General features: G+C 46.5%; 1 protein-coding gene and 1 non-coding gene across 4 annotated transcripts in view; both read left to right on the forward strand.

Annotated features, from left to right (window-relative positions):
* Positions 1–4811, forward strand: part of TTLL6 (tubulin tyrosine ligase like 6) — a 45988-nt gene extending 41177 nt beyond the window's left edge. For all 3 annotated transcript variants that reach the window (XM_059878519.1, XM_059878520.1, XM_059878521.1), the window contains one exon: positions 3430–4811. Coding sequence is in view for 1 of the 3 variants with exons in the window: in XM_059878521.1 (XP_059734504.1) it covers positions 3430–3477 (48 nt within the window). In the remaining 2 variants the exon portion in view is untranslated. The remainder of the gene's footprint in view (positions 1–3429) is intronic.
* Positions 4812–15735: 10924 nt separating this feature from the next.
* On the forward strand, positions 15736–15807 carry MIR1814A (microRNA mir-1814a). Its single transcript, NR_031112.1, has one exon. It is a non-coding gene; the product is annotated as a microRNA mir-1814a (primary transcript).
* Positions 15808–17779: the final 1972 nt, after the last annotated feature.

Here is a 17779-nt window from a genome sequence, read left to right on the forward strand (position 1 = left end):
TCTCCTTGCATTGCAGTTCGATTCTTTACCAACTGAACCACTAGGAAGCCTGGGGCATGAAAACATATGCAATATGAGTGTTAAAATAAAGTTATAATGATCAGAAGCCACACTGAGAAAGGGAGAAATAATTATATTGAAAGGGTATGATTAAGTGCTTCCTAAAATGACAATTGAATTTGGCTCTGGACCTCTTAGCAGAAAAAATAACATCACATCCTGTTTTGGACTTTTTTGTCTCCCTAATCAGAGACTCCCGAGGACACAGACTATGTCTGCACCGTCACACTGGGGTTTCCCTGAAGGCAGGGTCTTCATCCTCCTACCCCAACCCCGGAGAGGGCACTCCCCAAGATTAGGGCTGGTTCTGTGGGTTTCTTCATCCCCTAAGCTTTGGCTACTTCTACATCTACTTCTGCTTCACTGACTATACTAAAGTCTTTGTGTGGATCACAACAAACTGTGGAAAATTCTTAAAGAGTTAGGAATGCCAGGCCACCTTACCTGCCTCCTCAGAAACCTGTATGCAGGTCAAGAAGAACAGTTAGAATCGGACATGGAACAGTGGACTGGTTCAAAACTGGGAAAGGAATATGTCAAGGTTGTATATTGTCACTCTGCTTATTAACTTATATGCAGAGTACATGATGAGAAATGCTGGGCTGGATGAAGCACAAGCTGGAATCCAGTTTGCCAGGAGAAATATCAATAGCCTCAGATATGCAGATGACACCACTCTTATGGCAGAAAGTGAAGAGGAACTAAAGAGCCTCTTGATGAAGGTGAAAGAGGAGAGTGAAAAAGCTGGCTTAACATTCAGAAAACTAAGATCATGGCATCCAGTCCCATCACTTCATGGCAAATAGATGGGGAAACAATGGAAACAGTGACAGACGTTATTTTCTTGGGCTCCAAAATGACTGCAGATGGTGATTGCAGCCATGAAATTAAAAGATGCTTGCTCCTTAGGAGAAAAGCTATGACCAACCTAGACAGTGCATTAAAAAGCAGAGTCATTACTTTGCCGACAAAAGTCGGTCTAGTCAAAGCTATGGTTTTCCCAGTAGTCATGTATGGATGTGAGAGTTGGACCGTAAAGAAGGCTGAGCGCTGAAGAATTGATGCTTTTGGACTGTGGTGTTCAAGAAGACTTGAAAGTCCCGTGGACTGCAAGGCAATCAAACCAGTTAATCCTAAAGGAAATCAGTCCTGAGTATTCATTGGAAGGATTGATACTGAAGCTCTAATACTTTGGCCACCTGATGTGAAAAACTGACTCATTGGAAAAGACCCTGATGCTGGGAAAGATTGAAGGCAGGAGGAGAAGGGGATGACAGAGAATGTGATGGTTGGATGGCATCACCAACTCAATGAACATGAGTTTGAGCAAGCTCTGGGAGATGGTGAGGACAGGAGAGCCTGGCGTGCTGCAGTTCATTGGGTCACAAAGAGTGGGACATGACTGAGCGACTGAACAACAGCAACCTCTTGGCACATCTCTGTACACACTGACACTCATGTAACTAGTCTGGGAACAAAGATAGCTTCTCTCTCAGTTGAACCTTGGTGAACAGCTATGACGTGGGATGCTGCTTCTTCAGGCCATTCTTTAGCAAAGTCCAGCTTGGATTTGGACTCCATGAGAAGCTCTGGGATTTGTAGGCAGAGAAGGTTTTGATATTTTCTCCTAAATGAGTAAAGATAAATTTACTCATCTAGTAGACAGGTGATTCTTTAGGGGTGATTCTTTTCACTGCCTCTGATTTCTAAGAGCAGTTTGTCATGTGGTCACTTGCCATTATGGACTTTCTCTACCATAGTAGACGATGGCTGAAGGTACTGGCATGTTTTCTGATGAATATGAATGATGTAAAATTTACTCTTTTTTTTTGGTAATGTACTCTATAGGCACTAGCACTCTCTCTCTGTGTATATATATATAATTTAATTTCAATCATGATTGTGAAGTTTAGAAAAGAAAAAACTGAGGCTCAAAGAGCATAAGGTTTAACATTCAGGAGGTTCCACAGCTTTCAGTGGTGAAGGGTTTGAGTCAGATGTTTCTGATTCCCAATCCTCAAGCTCTACAACCACTCTTTCTTTCAAGTGGTATTTTTAATATTAGTCTTCAGTTAGAGCTAAGGGAATGATAAATGGCTCTTTAGTGAAGGTATCTCTGTAGGAAGCAGTGGTGGCCACGGCCAAGCAGGGCATTCCAGGGTATTGTATGGAGTCACCAGATCTCAGAGCTTATCCTCTGCTTTTAGGTCAAGTAATGGCTTCTCAAAATTCCCAGCTGATCAGACTGCAAGGAACTGACACATACAAGGCAAACTGGGAAAAGTCTAATTATATGCAGCAGAATGCCTGTCAACGAGTTGGTTTACAAATGGAGCAGGATGGGTATGAGAATAGGGCTTCTGCATAATGCTTGAATTAGAGAAGGAAAGCGCAGAGCAGATGTTCAGACTACAGATCATGAACTTTCTCTGTAGGTATAATAACAATACCTTCCACACATCACGTTTACCTACTGTCTCTCATGTAAGCCTCAGGTCAATGCTGTGAGGTTGGCAAGACTGAATTATTCCCTTATCCTCAATTTGCAGAGGAAGAGAATCAAGGTTTGGGAACATTAACTGATTTGCCCAATGTCACACAGTGGTGGGTTTCGGTGTTTCTTCCTCTTTACCAATCCACCATGAACTTAGATCCCATCCTGACTCATGTGAGGAAGGGAGCCCTGACAAATTCCTCCATTTTTCTGCTTAAATCTCTATAACCTCATCATCCTTCCTTGGGATCCACTTTCGCAGTGAGGCCACTGAGGTCAGGGCTTCAGATCTGCTAACAGTTGAGCTTTAGGGGATAAATAGTCCCTTTTGTAGCACTTAAGGATGATTTAAAGCTTGCTAATGCAGGGTGCTTGGCAACCTCCTCGATAAATGTAGCTACAGTGATGATGGTGGTAACGATACTGTGCTGATGGTGTTGAGCCCAACACAGACTGGACACTTGTTTGGGGTGTATTAAAAGTTTTGCCTACAGTATCTCAATCCTCAAAGCAACTCTTTGTGGTAAGTACCACTGTTATTCTCTTTTTTCAAATGAGGAAACCAAGGTTTAGAGAACTTAACTTGCCCAAGGGCACACAGATACTGGGAGCTAAGTTTGTGCTCTTAACAAGTACCACTTGTTGTCTCTGGACCAGCCAGGTTAGCAGCTCTGAAATGATCCTTGTCAAATGTTTGGGGCTATGATAAGGATTCAGGAATATGAATGTTGTGTAGGTAAAATGAGTTTCTGGTTACTGTGGATATGAATCACCACAAGGTAGGAATGGTGATGATGAAAGTTAATTGACTTAAATATTCTAGAAGCCATTTTAAAGAAAAATCTAAGAAAAAAATCTTTTTTTTTTCTTTCCAGAGTCAGACTGGATTTCTGCCATTTCTTCCTCTTACTCCCAGGAAATGATTTGTCTCTTCCTACAGTGTCTACGATGCCTGCAGAAGCAACTGAAAGTTTTATTTCCTCATCTAGAGAGCCTGGTCTTATGACTACCTCCCTTTAGCACTACGGAAGCTAACAGCCTTGCTTTTTGTCCCGCCCCCCAGTTAGCTTACAGTCCTGGAGAACCACGACTTCCGGGAGTTATGGGTGCTGCCCCAGGACACGTCCTAGCTGCCCCACCAGTGGCGTTCTTATGGGTCCCTCACACAGCACTGCCATCCAGGACACTCCCAAGGATAGAGCAACATGAAGGGAGGAGTGTTGCAAGGAAGGACTCCCCATTTCCAGAAGTCCAGAGCCCTCAGGGCACCACCAGGTCAGTGTCAGTGGTCTTCAACTCCAGAGAGAAAAGACAAAGAGCTAGGGCTTGATGGAGAACTCTGAGCCCCGAGTAAGGGAATCAGGACAGCTGTAGCTTCATCAGGTAAAGACCAGACCTCCTCCTACACCAGCAGCTCTGTGCCCAAGTATCTTCCGGCTGCCTTCCCTACCATCCTAACTCAAATTGCCTTTTCTGATGCCACCATCACTATTAGGCTGCCATAGGTCATAGTCTGGCCCAGAGAAAAGGTGTAAGACTTGCTGAAATGGGACTTCCTAGAAGCTCTGTATCTTTCCCTTTTTCTCCCTAGTCACCAACCCCAGCCAGTCAAGGTTCCTGAGTTGATAAAATGGAAGTCTCTTAAGGTGAAGTCAGAATTATTTGTCTTCCTAAGGGACAATTTGGTGCCAGCACTTTTGAACCTAACGACAGGGTCACCTTCATGGTCGTGCAGTCTATGCAGTCACACAGGGCTCCACGCTAGGAAGGCCTTGCATCTGGTTTAATGCTGTTACCATCTTGAAATTCTGAATAATTTGTGAACAAGGAGTCTTGTATTTTCATTTTTGCATTGGGCCCACCAAATTAAGTAGCTGATCCTGCCTAGAGGCTGTAATGGCTCTGGGTTGTCCAAAGGCAAAATATTATTAAGAGTAGGATGCTTTCCTAGCCCCACCTCCTCCTGCTTGTTCAGCCATGGAGCTATGCAGAGCAATTGTCTGCTGAATGCTTATGGGGGACTAAAAATGCTCGTGGCAGTCCTTGCCCCCATGGAGTGTGCGGTGGGGTAAGACGGGTCCCCGGATAACTAGTCGGATTTAAGTTCCACTAAAGAAGAGCATCGGTGGATGAGAAGGAAATGCCCTCACACCCAGTTGCGAAGATTAAGTCTGCTTCATTAGAAGAGGTGATATTTGAGGTGACGGAAAAAGATAAATGGATTTTTTAATTAAAAATTTTAATGTAAAAAATTTCACATTGCAGTGATGATTTATTTGCCTTTGTATGAAATTTTGTATAAAAATTTAGGTTCAAAATGCCTTTCCTTCAAAAAAATTTTTTAATTGAAATACAATTGACAAACAATATTATATCAGTTTCAGGTATACAGCATAGTGGTTCAACATTTACACACATTGTGAATTGATCACCACCATAAACGTAGTAACCATCTGTTACCAAACCAAGTATTACGATATTACGGACTACATACCCTATGCTGTACATTACATCCCTGTGATTTATTTATCTTATAACTGGAAGTTTGTTTCTCTTAAATCCCCTTCACCTATTTAGCCAACCTGCCTTCCCTCTGGTGGTTACCAGTTTGTTCTTTGTATCTCTGAGTCTGTTTCTGTTTTGTTTGTTCATTTGTTTTGTTTTTTAGTCTACATATAAGTCAAATAATATGGCATTTGTCTTTCCGTGTCTAACTTATTTCACTTAGCATAACACTCTCTAGAACTATCCATGTTGTCGCAAATGGCAAGATTTCATTCTTTTTATGGCTAAGGAATATTCCATTGTGTATGTACACTACATCTTCTTCATCTATTTATCTATCAAAGGACACTTATGTTACTTCCATAACTGGGCTATTGTAAATGATGTTGGAATGAACATAGGGGTGAATATATCTTTTCTAGTTAGTGTTTTGATTTTCTTTGGATAAATACCCAAAAGTAGAATTTCTGGATCATATGGTTAGTTCTATTTTTAATTTTTTGAGGAACCTCTATACTGTTTTCCATAGTAGCTTCACCAATTTGCATTCCCACCAACAGTACATGAGGATTCCCTTTTCTCCACATCCTCACCAACACTTGTTGCCTGTTACACCCTGATAATCAGTTATGTTGAGCATCTTTTCACATGTTGAGCATCTTTTCACGTGTTGACCAGCTATATGTCTTTTTTTGGAAAAATGTTCAGGCTTTCTGCTCATTTTTAATTGGATTGTTTGGCTTTAAAAAAAATTGCTATTGAGTTTTGTGAGTTCTTTATATATTTTAGATGGTAACCCTTTACTGAGTATGTCATTTACAAATATCTTCTCCATATAAACAGGGTTGTAAAAAGTGAGTATGAGGTGTGGGACTGAGTAATAAAGTTCTGGAAGAAAATATAAACAACCCGGGACAAAAGAAGTAAAGTCTAGTCCAATTTGGCTGGATCCGAAAGGATAACTGGGAGATGACAATGGAAAGATAGTTTAAAAGAGAGCCTTGGAGACCCAGGTGTTCTTTGTTTCATTATCGTAAACTTCATGATGATGGTGAACTTGTTTGTGGCTGTCTCTCCACTGGACTGTACCATATGTCTACTTCTTTGTATCCCCTGCTTTCAGCCTGGTGCTTAGGACCAAACTGTGATTCAGTAAATACTTGCCAAATGAATTGATGTAGTGGAGAGTCTAAAATGTTTTCCTGGGAAATGTTAACCTAATTTAATAGGCAGTAGGAAACCACTGGAGAAGGAAATGGCAACCCACTCCAGTGTTCTTGCCCTGGAGAATCCCATGGACGGAGAAGCCTGGTAGGCTGCAGTCCATGGGGTCGCACAGAGTCGGACACTACTGAAGCAACTTAGCAGCAGCAGCAGCAGGAAACCACTAAAGGTTTTTGAATGGGATAGGTTTTATTTAGTGTTAGAAAGGTGAATCTCGTAGTAGATGGTAGAATGGATGACTAGTAAGGGGGAGAGAACAAAGCTGGGAGAGAGGTTAGGAGGCTCATACAATGATCCAAGCCCTTGCAGCCCCTATCAGGATGGCTGACTGTGGGAAAGAAAGGGAGACAGGGGAGACAAACATTGTAGAGCTGGGACAGAGCAGCTGAATGAATGGAGGGGGAAAAGGAAAGGAAACAAGAAAGATGGCCTCAAAAGAACTGAGTCCCGTCAAAGAAAATAGGAACTTTGGAGCTTTGGGGGATGGAGATCAGAGTATTTGTTTCATAAAGCAGATGGATGAGTTCCTGTCTCCAGATGGATTTAAAAAAGCAGCACTGAAGGACACGTTTCCAAATACAAAAATGATTTTCTGAAGACAAAGCTGTTAAATGCAGCCATGTTGGATCAGGAAGGTTCTCTAGACTCAAAACTATCTGAGCAGCTTAAAAAAACTATCCGGTGCCTCCACTCCCTCAGACAAAATTAGTCAATCTGGCTGGGGTAGGGTGGTATTGACCTTGGATTTAGAAATCTCCCTCAGAGGGTCCTGGTACATAGTGAAGTTCGGGAGCCACTCATCTGACTCATCCCACTGGACAGCTGTGGCCACCTCAAACAGGCAAAATCAGTCCAGTTTTCCCTTCACCCTGGCAGTGGGTGTGAGGTGAGCAGACTGGCAGCTGTTCCAAGCATCCTCCCCCACCCATGCTGGATGATTACATGAGCCAAATGTAATCATTCACAAGCCTTGTCTTTACAGCTGGCATGTCACTTAGCTTAATTACAGCACACAGTGGCATTTCAACTCAAGGAATCTAAAAAAGCAATAAAATGGGTTTTTCAAATTGTTAGAAAGGCAATGAAGACCTTGAAACTGCAATTTACTAAGCATTGCTTTCAATTATTTTCCATTCTCCAGGCATGACTCTAAGTTATTAACCAGCAGCCTAGGAAAGCCAATTGGCAATGTGTCCTGTGGAGGATATTGCACGTCTCCTGAGAGCACACTATGTGCTCGGGAGGTGGTGAGAGGCTCCTGGAGCTGCCCTGAGGTGGGAAAGGATCGTTATGAGCATGTGTTTTTCCCACCATGCACCTGCTGATGATGCTTCTGCCATGACTTTCCTGAACCACAGGCCATGATTGGTCTGGGGTGGCCTCAGGAAGCCCCCCTTCCTTTTTATTCCTGAACATCTACTGTCCCGAAAAAGTGTGAGGAAAAAAAGCAAAACCTAGGACTTAATTTTTTTTAATTTAGATTTTGTGCTTGGTGTCTTCAGCTCCCTGTCTGATTTCTTTTGCTATTTCCTGGTTCCTTTTAATTCTTGAGTACATACTCTTTGGGCAGCCATTTTAAAGGGAAAGACTGTGGTATCTCTCTACCACCCTGCTTTCCTGAGCCTAGGAGTCTTAGGAATGATAATAAAAAGAGACTCCACCCATCTGAGAAGGGGGCGGAAGCAGCAGGGAGTCACAGCATCCCCTTGCTGTGAGCAACACTGATCAGCATGACAATCAGGAGCAGAGTGCCAGCTGCCTCTGCAGTCATGCCAGGCAGGAGAGCAAACACCCAAATCCTGTTGGCAAACCCAGCAGGGCCATCACAACGTGGCCAAAGTAAACAGGGGCTGGGGCAGCCTGCTGAGATGGACTCTCACTTGCCCTTGGATCTGGTAGAGGGTGAGACCGAGCCAGCTGAGCCCAGGGGTCAGGGCATTGAATAGCCAGAGGGACACTCATACCCATCCCTGGGTTGGGGCAAAACCTGGACCCTTGCTATCCTTGCCATGATACCCTTTGAGTTAGGCACAGGCCAGGGAACATAAGATGATGATCAAGCATGTTCCCATGTATTACTTTATTTATTCTTCACAGCAGGCTTATAGATCAGTATTATCCCCATCTTGCAGATGAGAAAACTGAGGCAAGGAGACATTAAAGACACAGAGCCAGGACTTTGTCTCAGGGCCTCTGACTCAGCATCTGCTGCACTTCTCATCCCCTCTGCCCTTCCACTCTCCACTCCAAGCTCTCCCCTGTCAGTTCCCACAGTCCTTCCACTGGCAGAGCTCTCACACTCTAAAGCTGACTTGAGTTCTTTCTGTTTCTGAGAAAATGAGGGGCCACTCAAAGGAGCATGCATGTGTGCTAAGTCACTTCAGTTGTGTCTGACTCTTTGAGACCCTATGGACTACAGCCTGCCAGGCTTCTCTGTCCATGGGATTCTCTAGGCAAGAATATTGGAGTGGGTTGCCATGCCTTCTTCAGGGGATCTTCCCAACCAACCCAGGTATTGAACCCACGTCTCTTATGTCTTCAGCATTGGTAGATGGGTTATTTACCACTAGTGCCATCTGGGAAGCTCAAAGGAGGGGGAGGGGTTATTAAGAAACAGCTAGCAGACCCCTGATTCTGTGTGCCACACCCACCAACACAAACAGAGGCCCAGTGAGAAGAATTTGTTTACAAATATTTTCAGTTATTTGGATATTTCACCAGTGCTTCTTACCCTCACCCCTTATTTAAACAGGAAAGATCTGAATCAAGAGCTCTGCTTTTCATGTTATAATTTCGTTGTGTTTGGACACTGTCTGAATAGACCCTCTTCTGACCTGCAGCCTCTTAGTCAGGTCTTGCCGCCTGGTTGGGAAATATATGTTTCACTGGCAGCCACACAGAAGCTATATTCATATCTAATGGAGGGACTGGGCTCCTATTGATAAAAGAAAAGCCAATTCTTGGGTTGGCTGTTCCCTTCTGGGTCCCCATTTCTCAGCAGATTTCCTGGTTATTTGAAATTTTCTGATTATTTTTCCAACATGACAGTTTGAGGAGAAGGAGGGACAGAACCAGTACTTTTCCTCTAACATTTTCATTTGCTCTGCTTCTAGGAACCTTGCAGGGAAAAGCCACTGTCAGAAGGAGCCTGGGAAAGAGGAGGTGAAGGGCGCACTTGGAGCAAGTCCTCCAGTCCCTGTCTCTGGAGAGAGGATTTAGAAGGCAGGGTGGGCTGCGGGTCCTCGGGAGAGAGCGAGGCCTGTGCAGAGCTGGTTTGGAACTTCTGTTGGAGAAGATGCCGCCCGGCAAAAGCGCATGGGGGAAATTTGCCTGTTGTTGGAGATTAGGACACGAGCAGTAAAAACCTCGCTCCCCACCACCCAGGCCCGAAGTGCGGTTCCTAAGCGACCCAGGGAGTAGGCTGATTCGGGGCGCTGAGTCCAGGGGAGAAAAGTCCCTGGTGGACCGTTTCTCGCTGCCTGCTTCCCAGACACCGCGCCTCACACGCGCTGTCCCGCCCAGCGCATCCCGGCTCCGGCGCCAGAACCACGACCGGCGCCGCGGGCGCGGGCGAAAGGGCTCCCGGTAGAGAGAGGCCAGGCTTTCGCCCCAGCGGGGTCGGGGGACGATGGGTCCGGGGTGGAAGTAGAACAGAGGTTGGCCGGGCTGCGCCTGAGATTCCGCTAAGAATGCTCAGGCCAGGGCCAGAACGCCGGTTACCAAGCGCTTCCCCCTCGCTCCACTCTCGGCTTTGCTCCACAAAGCCTCTGAGGTAACATTAGGGCGTGAAATTGGCTTCCTCCGATATGGACTAGAGACTCCGTAGGCATCGCTGCTGTTTATTCAGCAGTCATCATGTTCCAGATACTGGGGCAAAGCGCATAACAAGCTTTATTATCCCCCAAACCACCTGATGAGGGGGCTACTATATCCATTAACAGACGAAGACTGAGCCTGAGAAGTGGAATAAACCAATAGGTGTCGGTTCAAGACTGAACAGTCCATGTCTCCAAGCCCAGGGGAGACCTGGGACGCCTGGACCTCGGTTGCTTGAACTTACACTTCATGCTTGGAGTCAGTTTCTAGTGTTTAGATCAGTGTAAGGCTAGTCAGGGAGCAGAGCTGTGCGTTTCAGCGTGGTCACCTCCGTTTCTTGGCTGCTTCTGTAAGGACTCCCATGAAGACAGGGTGGGAATGGCAGCAACTCCAGTCTTACAGAACTGAACTCAGTGACGACCGTCCAAGTCGTAGACAGTTTAGAGCAGTCTCAAGGAAGGTCTTCTGATGTCCAAGAAGAGTTTTCAGCCTGGCTGTTCTCTTGAATTATTTTCATCGTTGGAGTAAAACACCGGCTGTTAGGGGTGTCTCTGCATTTGGTAGCTTTGATTTAAATGCATCTGCCTCTTCCCAGAGCTATTGATTCTCTTGGTGTGGTGGTGGGCTACAGCCTGGACACCTGAAGAAAGGGAACGGAGCGCTCTCCCTTTCCTTCCCTCCCTCCTATCCTTCCTTCCTCCCTTCCGCCTACGTTTTCCCTTCCTTCCTTCTTCTCTGAGGTCTGTGGAGAAGAGTGGAATTTGGTGTTACTTTGTCTTTAATTCACTTCTCAGTCACTCTAGTCACTTGGCTGTAACTGGGTGGAGGCAAGTGCCTGAGGGTTTTTCTGGGACTTGTGTCACTGGGGCCTTAAGAAGGTCTGAGAGGAAGCTGAGGCTGGTGGGACATTTTTGCTGACACGAAGTCCTGGGCTACTGTGTTGATATGATTCTAGCATCAGTGCTGTGACTGTTAGTATTATCCCCCTTTTACAGGCAAGGAGGCTATGCTCAGGGAGATGAAGCTGGTGAAGCTGGTGAGGAGAGGGATCCAGGTCTATGCTGGGTCTGTTTGACCTCACAGCTTCTTTGTACTCCACCCAGGGCCCAAAAATGACTTTGAATTGAGAGTCAAAACAGGATCCCTTTACATCATCTTCAACATTAAAAATGATAGCCATAGTAAGTATGTTCTTAAGATTTAGTAACCAAGTCTGTCCCCAAGAAATGAGAATTTCCTCTTGTCCTGCCTGTGCCCTCAACCCTTCATAGATGTCCGGTGTCCCTCCAGAGGGATGTCCTTTAGCTGATTCTGAGGGAATGGGAATCCAACTGAGACCTGACAGTCCTTTCCCCCATCCTCCAACGCTGGGGTCATTTTCCAAGTCTCATTTCTGAGGCTCCAGAAAACTGATTTTTTTATCTAGCTAGAGAGAAACATCGACAGTGGGATGCTCCTTCTTCGTTCTGCAGGCTGCCCTCAAAGATTCCTGGCAGGAAAAAGAGAGAGAGGATTTCAGAACCTCCTCTCCTCTCAGCCTCTCTCCTTTCCTCCCTCCCTCTCCCAGCCACCCCCTCGCTTTCTTGTCCCACCAGTTTTCAAAGTGCAGAGAATGTTTACCCTCTGGAGCAGGGCCGGGATGGCACAGAGGTCAGAAGCCTGATTCACCACTGGGAGGCACCCGAACCCGGCCCCTGCCCAACGGCCTCGAATGCAGAGGCGATCCAGCCTCGGAAACCCCACGCTGCCTTGCCAGTAATCACCTCTGGGACTCCCCAGCCTCCCAGGCATCCCTCCTGAGCCCGCCTGCCAGGCCCAGAAGCGCACTCAACCATGGGAAAACTCTGAGGGGGCCCTGGGCACTCTCCATCCCCAGGCGCCGTCAGAATTGAGGGATTGTGGGAAAGGGTTTTCATATCCCATCCCGCCTGACCTCCAGTTCACTTTAAGACCATCCTGGCTTGTCTTTGTCTAATGCCTAGAGATTTCTGCTCACCCTTTCCCTGCTCCCACCCCCGCACCAGGCCCAGAGACTGTTTGCCCTTGGGGAGGAGGAGCAAGGAGGTAGAGGAAAGTTGAGAACTTGCACCTTCCCAGAGGCCACAGGTTGAGAACTGAAAGGGTTTGGATCTTAGGTGCAGAGAGGAAGGGGTAGCAGCCTCCCGGCTCTTCTAGTCCATGACCTCTGAGGAGTGGTTCCCCCTTCAGAACCCGGGGCAGAGTGGGGTGTTAATATTTCACCAGCTACCCCCTTCCTTCCTCCCAGAAGCTCCTAAGTGGACCGTCCGCAGTCCAGGTGCCACGTGGTCCCATGTTGAGTCAGCCTCCTCACCGTGCAGCCCCGACCCAGGCCCTGTTTGCCGGAGCTTGATGCCTCGGCCCCCGCCTGACCCCGACACACCGATAAGCCCCCAGACGGCCAAACATCGTTAACTTCTTTGCATTTCTAGACTTCTCTGCCTGTCCTTTCCATGACCCCAGCTGAGGGGTCGCGCGGTGTGAGTCTTCACTTCTCCCAGGGGCTGGACTCCGGTGGGACGAGCAACCTTGCCTCGTCCCTATCCCCTCCCCCATTCTCATGCTTCAGGATGGGGAGTCAACTTTCTGTGAAAGCTGGTTGGTCTAAAATAGTGTTCTCTCACGCTCTGTCCTGCCACAACTCACCTTGCCTGTGTAGTTTGTCTCAGAAGAGCTCCAGGAAACAGTAAAAATTAAGAGACTGAAAGGAGAAATTGACACAGAGAATGTCAACCACAATTTCAGAAACTGAAGCTTAAAATCCCTCTCAGCCCAAACCTAAATATGTGGGGTGGGGCGTGAAAAGGACTGGATTGTCCACTGGGTCTAGTAACCACCATATTATGTTCTTGCTTTCTTAGTTCCCTTTGCTTTTTGAAGTGATGCTCACACACACACACACACTAAAAGGGGATCACACTAAATAGGAGACTGTCTACATCAGAAACAATCAGTTGCTGGGAAACAGGATGCCGGTGGTTTTCCCCAAAGCCCAGGGGGATCATAGCCCCAGGTTCACAGACCATCTGTCCAGGGTGGAGGGAACCACTGTTAGAAAGCTGGTTCTTCTCACCCCAGTCACTTGCTTCAAGCACCCCGCTGCGACCAGGGACACTGGTTCTGCCCTCAAATCCTTGTCTCTCCATTCCTCCTAAGAAAGAGAAGTCTTCTGGAAAAAAACACCCCAGGAAAACAGGCTCTGGCCAAAGAGGGAGCTGGGGGTGTGGAGAAGGCATCCACAGGGGAGGACAGAGGGTCTCTGGAGTGGGGATGGAGAGCTCCTCTTCCTGGAGGAACTCCCTCCCTTTCCGGACAGGAGCTGAGCTCTTCAACCCAAATATGTGGTCTACACTCAAGCAATTGTTTGGATAAATCGGAAAATTTTCTCACCTGAAATAATGCAATCATGGGACCAAGAAGTTAAAAGTCCTTTGACCAGAAATCAAATAAGAAAGCCTCCCCCAAAAGAAAGAAAGCCCCTCAGAACTCTCCTGGGAAAGAGGTCTTTTGACTAAGAAATAGATGTTATAATCTAATTTTAAAAAGCCTTTAAAATTCGATTTACCAAATCCATACCTCAATTTCAATAATTCTGAGGGGATAAAACTTTATACCAAATCGTGGGGAAAGTATATCTTGTTTTCAAATCTGAAACGCTACCCCGAGGCATTTGACTGGCTTGAAATTCCCCCCCAGTTCCTAGTCAGTTTCGGGCACACAGCAAGTGCTCAGTAAGTGTTGGCAGGCACATCCTCGCCTCCTTGTGTATATCCGGCTCCTGACGCTGGAACTCTGCAGGGCCCGAATTCTCTCTCGATCTTTTCTCTAACGATCGGCCTAATGTTTGAGGGGCCCAATTTCTTTTTATAGCGCCCGGGTAGGATCAAGGCGCAAACCATTCTGCCTTCCAAAGAATTTCTGAAAGTGGTGGGAATGAGCGGAATGAGGATTACTTCCCAGAAAAGCGCTGCAAAGGCTGCTTTTGAGCCCCCGGAATATCCAGTGCTTTAGAAAGAGGCTGTGTTTGGGACCTGAGACAGGGGAACCCTCCTGGAGTTTTGCGAGGCAGGATGCGGGGCGGTTGGCTCATTGCGAGGATCCCGCCGCTGATGGGGGCCTCTGGAGAGAGCGGTACGCGCGGCCTGTGCGGCTCCTTCGTTCGCGGCCTGTGCGGCTCCCCCGTTCCCTAATACCTCCTACTCCTCGCTGGCCTCCCTCGTCCCCCAGCTTCAGCCCCGCCGCCTCTCCCCAGCCCACGTCAGTCCCGCCGTTCCAGGTGTCCTCTGGGAATAAATAAATGCGTGGAGATCACTAGGTCCCGAGAGGGAGCGCCTTTCTCTCAGTATCCCGAGAACCGAGGCCAAGTCGACAGCTGTCCTCCCCCGTCCAGAACCCCGAAGGGCCGAATCTCCTAAGGCCCATCTGCCAGGTGTTTGTTTGGAGCAGCCGTATCTTAGACTCTACTTCAATTTTCTAGGGTTTTGTGAGTTCTTAAGTGAGAGTCTGCTGACCTGCGGAGGGGTTTGCCTGGGGTCGGGGCTCTTGGGGAGGGAAACAATGAGTCGGGACTGAGGTTCGAGCTCTGCGGCGGCAGCGCTGTAGCGGTTTCCATCAGAGTCCGACATGGGACTTTTCTGTCTTCTAATCTTAAGGAGAGTCGAAGAAGAGAGGAAATGATTAAGAAAAGCCAACTCTATCCAATAAAAATGAAACTCTGCAAGAGAAAATCGAAGTGGGTAATAGTCTGAAATCTACACTCCATTCCTTCCAGAAAAGAAAAAAAATTGTCGGGAAAACTCTAATACATATAAACTTCAAATCCTCAGTCACAAGTATAATTCTATTGACCAAAAAAAAAAAAAAAATGACCTCACATTTTAATAAAATATAAAAAACAAATTAGAAATTAGATTAACAAAAAACAATAGAAAAATAGGAGGACAAGAAAAGACAGTTTTCTGAGAAAGGACATACAAATTGCTTTAACACTGTGAGACTAGGTTCAGCTTCCATGAATATCAAAAATGCACAAAACCTTTGATACAACCCATTTCTAAGAACATGTGATACACATATACTTGCATAAATACACAGAGTAGTGTATTTTGGTATAATAGGAAAAAAGGAAGAGAAAATTGGAAACATTTTATCAATAGTCACCCGGTTGAATAAATTGTGGCACATTCATACAATAAAATGAAACCATTAAAAAGACATTAGTAAAGACACAAAAGCATCATTAACATTTTTTAAAAAAACAAAAGACAATATGCAAAGCTATGTATATGATGTGCTGCCACTTTTGTTAGAGGTACTTGTAAGGATACCAAGGACTCTGGAAACAGTGCCTCTGGTCAGAAGTGATCAAAGAACTACTTTTCTGGTATTTATTATTATTATAAATCTGGTATTTGTTATTTTAATAGTGTACATTATAAATTTTATACAGGATAAATTTTATTATTAAAAAATTGAAAACAGAAAAATTAAAAATGAATTACATGTATGCTTATAAGATCTAATTAATGCAATCTTTGTAACAACTAAAATGCAGACTTCTCTCAGACACTTAGGACTCATAAAAACCAGACCGTTAACTTACTCGTTTTAAAAAATACAAGCAAAGGTTTTTTGGTTTTGTTTTCTGTAACAAGTTTGCAGAGAACGATACTAAAGCAGGCACCTAGCTTGTAGTCTGAGTAAAAAGATTTATTTGGGGATGGGGGGAGTAGGAACTAACTTTTAGCCCTAAGACCAGGTCTATACCTCCGAGATCTCCGACAGAAGAGTGAAAAAGACACATTATTTGCACCATTCAGAGCAAAAATCAAACCAAACTCTAGCAGTTCAATTTGAAGTTGAAACATGTACTGTTGAGGGACTTTCCGCCTCCTCCGGGTCTGCTTGGCTCTGTTTTAGATCTTCGGACCTTATCGCCTGGGACCCGCCGGGCCGCTCTAGGAGATGTTGTTTCGGCGGCCATTTGGCTGGGAGTCGGCGGGCGAGGCAAGCTGGGGCTGCCCGGGTGAATCTGGGGATGAAGACCGGGCAGAGGCAGGGGCACCCTCCTCTGATGCGAGTAAATGCCCCGGGAGGGAAATGCCCTGCTCTGCTCCGCTCGCGGCCTCCCCCACCGGCCCAGGCAGACGTGAGTGCCCGAACCCAGGAGCGCCTGGTTTCCCAACCATCTTTGACCGCCCGCTTCGGGCAATCTCCCTATATTGGACTGGCTCCCGCGCCTCGTTCAAAAGCAGGCTGGCCCTTCGGGCAGGTTATCCGAAGATAAGCCAATGGGCCTGAGGTTCTCCCGATCCTTACACTGATCTGAGGGCCGGGAGTGGGTTGGGGGACGTGGGGCGAGAGCCCGGCGGCTTCTGGGGCGCCTGTGGGTCCGTGTCCCTGAAGCGACCAGCGACTGACTCTAATCCGTGCAGGAGAAACATGCGTCTGGGTCCCAAATCCCACCTTGCCTAGACCAGTGCCTCGGCTCTCTTCCTGACCTTCCTTGCTAAAATATATGGACACTGAGGCCCAGAAAGATTAAAAGACATTTGCTGGAGCTGGGTCAAGGAGGAGATACTGGGGACGGCTTCTTGGTCAGCAGGATCCTTGGCAAACCCAGAGAATGAATTGTGTGAGGGGGAATGGGCCAGTAAGGGAGGTAGGAGTGGGAGGTGGGGACCATCTGGGTCAGGAGAGGGGTTGCTGAAGGAGAATGAGATCCCACCCTCCTGGAGACCCCACAGGGGTTTTGACTTAAGCGACAGAAAGCCAGTTCCACCCCACCACCACCCGCAGCCATGTCTCCTCAAAGAGCACCTGTGCAGAGGCTGAAATGGTCCAAATATGGGAATTATAAATTGATTGGATTTAGCCCCAAACCATTAATTTCCTCTATTTCCTCCTTTTTCTCTCTTCCTGGGGATTCTGCTACCCATTTTCAGTCCTCTCCGAAGGCGCTTCTAAATGAAGGAAACATCAGAGTCCGCCAGGCAGGGCCCTTGGAATCTTGTTCATCTGTCACATCCTCCCCCATTTGACTGGCCTGGCTAAAATGGAATGGGGGCTTGGAATCTGAATATTTGCCTAAATGCTCCAGCTTTCTTTGTGTAAATATGGCTGTGACTCTGTCACACCAGGCAAGAGATGACCACGAATAAGACTAAAACTAAAAGCAAAAACTTACTGGCTTTGGGGGTCTTGAAAATCATTGGTGGGTCTTTGGTCCTGTTTGGTCCTGCTTCTGACTTGTAACCTGATCAAGAAATAAATACAATTGGAACTGATACAACTTCAGGATCACTGGAGATTGTTTTGTTTATACACAACCAAAGCATGTCCTTTCCAATACTGAACCAGGAAAGGTGACAGATTTCCCCCCTGGGGAGTGGGGGAGTCTGCTCTTAGATTAGAGCAGAAGGAGCCTGATCACCTCCCTTCAGGAGTTAACAGCTCAGAGAAAGTGAAAAATCCAGCCAATCAACGATTGTTTGGTTGGAGAAAAGCCAAACAATGGCTCTGGCTGATTCTTCCGGAATTGTCTGAGCTGACTGGTCTTTAGAAGGCCAACCAGCAGGTGCTGAACTGCGAGATCAGTATCTGTGTCAGTACAGGTTCTGGAAGGTCCCAGCCTCCGCTGCTCTCCTATCCAACTGTCTAGGA

The sequence above is a fragment of the Bos taurus genome, chromosome 19 (genome assembly GCF_002263795.3).
Source record: "Bos taurus isolate L1 Dominette 01449 registration number 42190680 breed Hereford chromosome 19, ARS-UCD2.0, whole genome shotgun sequence".
NCBI lineage: Eukaryota > Metazoa > Chordata > Mammalia > Artiodactyla > Bovidae > Bos > Bos taurus.